Source organism: Diadema setosum, chromosome 14 (assembly GCF_964275005.1).
Source record: "Diadema setosum chromosome 14, eeDiaSeto1, whole genome shotgun sequence".
Taxonomy (NCBI): Eukaryota; Metazoa; Echinodermata; class Echinoidea; order Diadematoida; family Diadematidae; genus Diadema; species Diadema setosum.
The window spans coordinates 7,588,894-7,598,548 of record NC_092698.1 but is presented as its reverse complement, the minus strand read 5'-3'; the positions used below and the strand labels follow the sequence as shown (position 1 = coordinate 7,598,548).

Here is a 9,655-nt window from a genome sequence, read left to right as displayed (position 1 = left end):
AAAATGTTATGGAAAATTCTACCATACGCTGGTCTTTCTTCACAAAGAAGAAGAAGAAAAGAAACAAAAACAAAGCAAAACAAAAACACAACCGAACAGAGGGAATTGCATGCTGGTTAATACTCCAGTCATCTTAAAAGCATTTCTAACAATTTGGCAGTAGTAGCTCTCTAATTATGGTAAAATATAGTCCAACCGAGACAATTCACATTGGAATGGTATATCCTTCACTGAAACTGCTCAGAGCAAAAATTGCACTGTTTCTTGCAATTCTATTTGAATTTTCTTTAAAAGTGGAAAGTTAAGATGTTTGAGTTCATCACATACTCTAACAATAATACAGTGGAATGAAAGTTGTAAAAGGGTTGAGCTGGAAGAGTCTCAATCATGACAGCTATATGATCTCTCACCTATTCCTGAGCCTAAACTCTGGACCTTTGACCAACAGCCTATAGATACAAAGTAAGATTAGAATCATCAGGAATGACCATGGCACTCTGATCTAGATATCTTTACAGACATCTTCGATGCCAGATCACACGCAATATATCTAGTCTCTGCGATGGCGTCTCCCTCATGAATCACGAAACCCCGTACCAAAATGAGCGGGGTCCTGGACAGAACTTCACACATGTGAATTCAGAGGCGTAAAATTGGGTTAGTACAAATACAGGCTCTGTGTGTGTGACAGCGGAATGATCTTCTGCAAGTCTCCAGAGAACACAAAGCTCTCCATAACTGGCGATCTTCCTTCTGAGCACAACACTGTGTCCATTTGGCACTTAGCGAACGTCTGACACAGCCTTGACCAATAGTGGTGAGGTATTCAATATGCAGCTTCCGGCCTCTTGATTTGAAGACTGTACTTGACTGTTTTACTGGTGAACCTGAGAGAGAAAAACAGAGACAGACCAGTTGCTTGATGCATTGGAAAAAAAAACAAAACAAAACAAAACAAAAAATTGCTGTTCCTTCATCAATACAAAATCAAACACTTTAGGCTGCATTCCACTGAAATCACATTCTCAGATCAACAATGAGGTAATTCTACATTTTGATGGTCACATGATTTGGATCCCATTTTACCATAAACTTTGGTTCTTGAAAAAAGTATTGCCTCTTTCTTAATATCAAGGAGTATGATCGCAAGTGTATGACTATTGGTGATTTCAACAAGGTCAATTCTTACCAGAAAAATTGCTTCTCATAGAAAAGAGTGATAAAATGATCACAATAGCTCACTTGAGCATTTTGGTGAGCATTTAGGTCACTTGAGCTCACTTGAGCATTTTGGTGAGCATTTAGGTGAGCTAAATATCAGACAAACTTGGTTTTTTTAAAGTCTCGTTCATCACTGTCCAGCAATAGGCATAGCAAGGAAAGGACTTATTTCACATCAACACATGATTTGTTGGGAACACCTGTTAACACAGGTCACCAGTACAATAAGTGGGTGCTTAAAATGGTGTCCAATCAATAAAATCTACCTTTGACAATAGCCCAGTTTAGGGAGAGGCACTGTCAAGTCCCAAGAGACATTGATTAGTGCGACAGTGACAAGACAGTCAATATCCCTTTCTTTCCGTTGTCCACAGAGGATTGTATAACACCTGAAGTAGATCAGTAGCAGCCTGCTTGCACCACATCGGTCACCTGACAGGTCACATGATCACTTCTATGTTATGAACTTTTGAACTCTCCACAGCAGTTCCACTACCATGATTGACTATTTTATCAACAACAAAAAAAAAAAGAAAAAAATGTGCACTTTCTGCATCTGGGTAAGGTAAAATTATTGCATTATGAATACTGAATGTTGTCTTCATTACTGTTAATGTTGTTGTTGTTATTGCTATTACTTTCATTCTTGTTACTATTACTTTTGTTATCACTATTATAATTACCATCATCATCATCATCATCACTATTATCACTATCATTATTAATATTGTTGTTAATCGTATGATTGTTGTTACAATCATCTTCATTATCACTATTTACACATCTTCACTGTCACTGTTAAAAGTCCAGTGACTTGCAGCTGAGCTATTGAAGGAGATATGGTTGTATTAAAGGTGCATAGTCCCGGTAGTGTAGAGGGCGCTGTTGACGATACTGCCAATCACCGTTAGCATTGATACGAAGATTGCCGATGTTGAGCTGTCATCAAGAGTACAGCGCGTAGGTGTTGCTAATTAACGTTGCCTTCGTTGTCTTCTCTGCGCATCACGCAGTCTATAGTAATGCAAGGGTGCGTGCATATGTGCTTCTTATTATGACATCACGAAAGAAGTTTGCTAAAGCTGTCATCCCCCTCAGCTGAATCATGAGCTGAACTGTGATCGGACCACTGACTACAGTGGATCGGACTTCTTCGGACTCGGGGAAGTGGGTCACAGCGTAAGCGCCAAAGAGGAGTCAATAGCATAGGTCTCTATAGGAAACTTGCGCTGTGCGCCCGCGTACGCATTTGACTAAAACACCGGGACCATGCACCTTTAAGTCATGATAGGACGTTCTTGCAGACAACAACCATAGCACGTCTGCTGATGGCAAGTTGGTACATGTACTCCTTTTTATCACTACTCAAATGTCAGCCAGGATTGGAATAGCTTTGGCAACCCTGCACAGACTTTTGACAGGGAAGTTTTACTGTTCCCACAGGTCCATTTCCGTGTAGGGATCCCCATCTCAAGTTTCTCCATAGAGTGCGGAGAGGTTTACTGTCCGTCGACCCTGCGAGGGCAGTATACAGTAGATCGTTGCACTCTCATCCATGCGTCAGGAGGAGAGTCGCTGTCAATGACCCCGTGCTCACAATGAAATATTGATTACTATCCTCTACTGGCATAACATTGCTCTCTACTGTCCTGGGGGTCTGTTTCATGAAATCATCACGTAAAAGTCTTCACAAAAATCTCAGAATGGCCACAGTCGCCCACATGTAGCAATGAGAGACTTTCAAAGAGATGTAAAATCCATTTCATGAAGTCTCTCGTAAGTATGTCTCATAAGAGAAAAGTCTCTCAATAAACTTTCATGAAACGGACACAAGGTTTCGGTTTCAGAGGAGCAAGTTCTCCCTTTGTACATCAACTGGGATGTGATTTTAAAACTTGTTAGAACAAGAGCACTGAACAGCTCCCTTGCCTGACAAATTATGTTGTACATGGAGACATAAAAAAATGTGTTTATGTTAGAATAGACCACATTATGTCTTGCATGAGCTTCGTGATATAGTGATGTTTAAGTGCTACAAGCAATGAGTAACTATCTTTCCTAATTTCGATTCCTAATTTCGAATTTCAGAAGTTTGAAGTATGATATGAGAAGTTTGATATCACGGGCCCTGCGGCTGTACAAGCTTGCTTTTACGTAGGCCCCATTCTATTTCTCACATCATGACCATAGTTCAACTTTAATGTATACAGACCTTTGTGTTAATACTGAGACATATCCCGGTGAAGTTTCATCTAATTTATGCCTTGTAGAATTTTGGTATTGTGCAATTATATTTTTTTCTGTGCTATTTGTGAGAAATATGAAAATACATTGAAATTGCAATTGAAAATAATGTCTTTTGTCAGAATTTCTGAAATACAAAATGTGTTTAAATCCCAAATGTAAATGTATCAAAGAGTATGTGATCTTTTAAAGTTTAAAATCATGATACCTCCTGTCACTACTTCCGAAAACTAAATATCTTGTGATTTTTGAAAGTTTGATATCTTGATAACTCTTTTCACAGTTTCTAAAAATAAGAATGTTCTGAAATTGAATGTTTTGCAAGTTCTCAAGAAGTATGTTACTGTGGTGTTTCCATTTCCCTCACTAACTCTTGCATTGCATCTGATTTTCAAGGTCAGTTTTCTCAAGACTGTGTTGATCTGCTTGTCAGCTTTCGTACTGTCTGTGCGGTAACTTTTTTTTCAAAATAAGGTGAGATAAATTAGATACTACTGGAAAGCTTAGAGTCCAGAAAATCTGCACATGCCAAAATGAGCAAAAAACATCCAGCAACTTTATCAGGGTCTTCTGGTGAAGAGTCACATAACAATGCATGCCATTATTCTGCACAAAATAGTGCTGACTTGCATCAGATCATTCGGGATGATTTATCTCCATGGTAACCACAGAAGGGACTCACCTGGAGAACTTGTTGTCAAATATGAGGGTGTAGACACCGGGTCTCCTGGCCAGGAGCTCCCCCTGGATGGCCTGCTGGTGTGAGTTACACCGACAGAGAGGAATCAGCTCCTCGGGAGGCCCCGCAGAGCTCAGTGACTCCTGGAACGTTGCAGAGAACCCGATGCTCTGATGGAGGAAATTGGAAAAGAGTCCTATGAAAAGTTATGTGTTCCAGACTTAACCCAGCACTCTAAATGGATTGGTGGAAAGAGTTTTACAAGCTGGTAAAGAGACTGGGCTAAACCAATGGACAAATACAGGGAAGCTAACATTAACCTATCAAAATCAGATCTTTGAAGTGATTTTTAATAGAAATCTAATCTTCTAGTTAATGGGACAACAAAAGGAGAGTAAGCTACATGACAACTGTCCAGTATGACACCGTCTAACGTTTTCATAAGTGAATTGATGCAGCATGGGGACGAGAACTTTCAGACATGAATGACAATCGGGAGACCCTTGTCAGTGAGAACTGATCCAACGAAAGCTAGAAGAGGCTTTTCTCAATTAGAGACATTATATGGTTAATTTACATCAGACTCATGGAAGACCCTCTCTGTTCTATACTTGCACTTGTAAACTTGCAAAGCTTTTTCAAGAATTTAATTACTACTAAATAACAAGCATCAATGTGAGCTAAACAACCACGAAGGGTGTGACAACATGACAGTCAATATCCCTGATTTAGAATGTTAGCATCAGAGAATGCTCACAATAATCACTCACAAACACATGCTATGATATTACAGTGCTAAAAGTATCTCCAACCCCCTACTGACCAAACACACACATACACATACAAAAATGCAAAGGAAATGGGAAAAACCAAAAAAACAAAAGCAAACTAGACTCGGAATTTGTCAACACTGACAAATTAGGTGATCCGATCTCTTCGAAAATCAATGATTTGAGTCCTGATCCCAATAGGCATGACCGTAAAGGTTCATCTGTGGTTATGGACATTGGCCGTGTGATGTTTGGATTCTCATTTAAAAAAAAGGGAGTCGGGTTTGCCATCTTTGGTACCATATTCCGTATACACTATAACGAAGATACAGAATAAAGTATATTTGACCATTGACCCCACTTTGCACAGCCAAGATGGCATCTGAGAAAGAAATGGTTATTTTGTGAAATGATCCTGGTAACGTGATCTTTGTGTGTGCAAAATATTGGAAAGATAGGACATGTATTCACCAAGATACAGGATGAAACATTTATGACCTTTGACCCTAATTTACATACCCAAGATGGTGTCCGATCAAGAAGTTGTTATTTTATGAAATAATGTACGTGACATGAACTAAACATGTGCAAAATATGGGATTGATAACCATTGTTGTTCTTCATCTATTGCACAGAATGTAGTAGAAAGAAAGAAAAATAAAGAAAAAATTATGTTATTTTATAGAAATTTGAAGGAGAAGCATTAAAAAATCAGAAAAAGATAAAGTTAGGAAGGGAGATTAAGACTAAATAAAGAAAAAGAAGAAAAAAGAGTTTGAAAAAAAAATAAAAAAATATTGGCAAGGGTGAGGCTCGAACCAGGGACCTTAGGATTACGAGTCGGATGCGCTATGCAATGACCTATTTCATGCTCCATAGGCCCTGTGTATTAAGCAAAATGACGCTGCATCGAAGCCACGTGCCATTTTCAACCAAGTTTTTCGACGTGATGCCGGCCTCGTATGAAATAATGGAGGGCACACTTACGATAGCCCAAAGTCTCAGCTACAACATACTAAAATCTGGGAGAAATTCACCGAAGCATAAGTGAGCTAATGCTCGAAAAAGATAGTCATGTCAATTTTCACTGCCAGAAAAACTGCTCTCCCATAGAGATAACACGTAAACTGGTCAAATTTGACAAGATTACTTTTAATCCATTTTTACGAGGTGATGCCGCCATCCAATCAAAATGTTGTAATTACATTAATGAAAGAACATTTAATAAGCTACAACATACTGAAATCTGAGTGAAAATTGGCAGAGGATAAGTGAGATACGCCCAAGTAAACTTGAAAATTGATGACGTCATTTTGAAAATTTACTTTTTTTACTTTATTAAGAAATTTGATATCTTTTAATCACTTTTTCAGTATCGCCAACCCATAAACTGACATGTACAACTCATCAGCTTTCAGAATATGTAAAGAAAATGGGGGGTCACCGTCCATCCTGACGAGTAAAATCGGATTTAAAATTGGCGGTTTTTGAGCATTGTTGTACTGTATATCGCCATTGACGCGCGCGCGGAATTTCAACTTTGACAGTCCCGTATGACGTCATGTTGAGTCGGATTGACTTGAAACTTGCTAGAAATGTTCCTTGACTTTTCAGACATCCGATAAATGTAAAAAATCGGGAAATTTCTGTTGCATATGAGCTGTACGTGCGTATATGTGCGCGCGCGTACGCGTCCGTCCAATTTTTTCAATTTTTCAAAAAATGCTCCAAATTGTCTGAAACGTGTGCAAAAAAATTTTGAGCTCGATTGGAGCATACAAATATTTCAACGCGCGCATACGCGCACGTTCTAACAATGCGATGAATTTTGAAAACATGTGTAGAATTCCCTTGAATTGAAATTCACGTGACGTAAATTTCATTGAAAAATTCCATTCCATTAATGAGATATGATTGAAAATGTGTTTTCATATAATGACGTCATAGTGACGTCACGGTCGACTGATCACTACGATTTTACTTGACCCGTCGTCTTTGGGACATGATACATATATGGTATAATTTTGACATTGATAGGAAGTGGACTTTCTGAGCTAACCTCTGCACAACTTTTGTCCAGAAATAAAGAAGAAGAAAGAATCCGTACAGATACAGAAGGTGATCCGAGAGGATTCTCGGATCACCTAAAAAACCCCAAAATGATGAACATATAAAACATATAGCATAAAATATATAAAGATAGAATGTGCAAGCTGGCAATAGTTGATGTGAGAGATGTGAATACTGTAACACCAGAAACATTCATGGCATGAAACTTTCTCGAATAGGAAAACATGAAAACATTAAGGGCATACTACATGTACTGGCTTGTGTAGACAAAAGCCTTCATGTGCAATTTACTTTCACAAATCATGGCTCCTCGCAACATTCATGAAAGTTTCATGAACACAAAGATTTCAGGTTTACAGTATTCAGTTACATGATGCAACATCCAATGAAATCTCACCTTGGGAGATGAGACAAATTCCCAACAGAGCATGAGTCCCACTTCATTGATGGCCACGGTCAGGGCGTGCTTCATGTAGGCTGCCACGACCACCTCTGCCCCCGACACGCCCTCCCCTTCCAACTCCTCTGTGGTTAACAGGTGGGTGTCTCCATTCATTCTGGTAGGCAAGGAAAGGATATTGCATTGGAAAGTTTCTATTGGTGGAATTTCTAACAACAAAATACACTGGTTTACATGTAAGCAACTCTAAATATAGTATTATATATGCAAGATATTCTGTGGTGTCTTTTTTTTTCATGAAGTTTGTGAGTGGACAAAAGTAACAACTCATGAATATATTGCCTCCTGTAAAACAGATGCACTGAATATTTACGTAAGTTGGGAAATTAATGATATTCCTTTAATCAAAGTTTAATCGGACTTCTTTTTCATTCCATCAATGTGAGTCTTGATCGTAAATCCAACCACTCCAGCAATTGTCCTACACGTCAAAATTCAGTGGTGTATGTAGTATCAAAAATTAATTTCATCCAGTTCTAGAGCTAAGATTCTTCACTGCAATGACAAGAAATATATAACATTAAAACAAGAATTGGACTTCACTGAGTCATCATGTTCTTCCCAAAAAGTTTGTCATGAGAATCCTCTATTACAAGTGTAAATAACACAAAGTTGAAAGTTAGAGAAAAAGATTCACTGCTAAACACCATAACAATTGTAATACTGTAAAAACAAAATCTGGACACATATTTTTTTTTTTTAATTCAGAAGACTATGTTATAACAGCATTATTTATAACTCGAATTTGAACAGGTTTATGATTGTTGCTCTTTCACAGGAACTCATGACTGTGTTTTCATTGAATGCCTCACAAATATCTCATTTTACTAAGACTATTTCCCAATCCAACTACTTTTTGAAGTTGGTCGTTTGCAAAAAAAAAAAAAAAGCGAGACGAAGCTCTATTATAGGAGAGATCACCATCAAAGAACAGATCTCTGCTAGTGTATAAAATTTTTACTAGAACAAATGGGGTATTTGAATAGTGGTACTTTTGTGTGATGGGATATCTCGCTCTAGGTATATACTGCTCATGGAGTAAGAATGGCAACAATGTGTAATGCACTGATATAAACAGGGCTGCCAACATTCTGACATCAAAACCAGGGAGATTACAAAATGCAACCAGGAAGATACTCATGTGTTAGATACAGCTCTACAGACAAAAAAACAATTCCAAATTGAGGGAGGTTTTTAAATTTCCTTCAAAGGTTTTTTTTTTTGGAGGATTTTTGAAGATACAAAACATAGAATCAGGAAGACAAGGAAGCTCCATATAAAACTTATGTGAGAGAGAGAGTCACATCCCACACACATAAAAGATCCTGCTTCATTCATTCATCCTAAAGAGCAGGGTTCATATAGTGATCTGACCCGAGTACATACAACCGCACCCCATGGAAGACCTGCTACTGCAGCTGAGTATGGGTTATGAAACCATCTTGTCTGATGGAATGTGATAACAAACAAACAGCATGATTGTGATTTAAAATGAAACTGCACAATCTAAGTATTGTATTCACGCATTGTGTAGAAATGCCACTGAGGAAACAGAAAAATGGGTCCACACCACACCATGATACCCATGGTGCATATTAGTATAACACTGACATTCAGGGGCAAGGGGGGAGGGGAAGGGAGTTGCCTTGCATGACTGCAAGTCATGCAGTCTGATGACAATGACCATCTAACAACCTTCTGCCCTAACTTCCTGTCCATCACTGCGGTCACTCACCGGCTCTCCTCTTCGGTCTTCCCAGAATCTTGCCTGGCCTGCGTCACCTCGTCTTCGCTGATGATGTCGAAATCCGGCTCTGATGCCGTGTTCTCCGACGTCGGAACGGACGATGGCGTGTGCAGCTTCCTCGAGGTGCCTTCACTGTGGAAAGGATTCATTCTGACAATAGTCAAAACAGTGCTGACGACAATGAGGATGATGACGAAATTTGGCCCATTTTGCAACACCACTGTAAGAACACTACCATTGGACATGCATCAGTTCATCAATTGCTTGAAACATACAAGGAAATAAGCCACTGAATGTGCAATCAATTTTGCAAACATATTTTTTTTTTTCACCAATTTGGAATTTCATGAAAATTTGCAAGTGGTTACATCAGCAATGAAGAACCTTAGTGATGTGATAAGACTAACTAATAGCCTTAAAATTTTCTTAGGGTAAAGTTTGCAGTTTCTATCTTGGAGATGATA

The 9,655-nt window shown here is 38.6% G+C and overlaps 1 protein-coding gene across 1 annotated transcript in view; it reads right to left on the bottom strand.

Annotated features, from left to right (window-relative positions):
• Positions 1–708: 708 nt before the first annotated feature.
• Positions 709–9,655, bottom strand: part of LOC140237851 (uncharacterized) — a 46,473-nt gene continuing 37,526 nt past the window's right edge. Inside the window, 4 exon segments of the mRNA XM_072317783.1 lie at positions 709–887; positions 4,148–4,314; positions 7,382–7,541; positions 9,153–9,318. Of these exon segments, the coding sequence (XP_072173884.1) occupies positions 827–887; positions 4,148–4,314; positions 7,382–7,541; positions 9,153–9,318 (554 nt within the window). The 3' untranslated portion in view covers positions 709–826.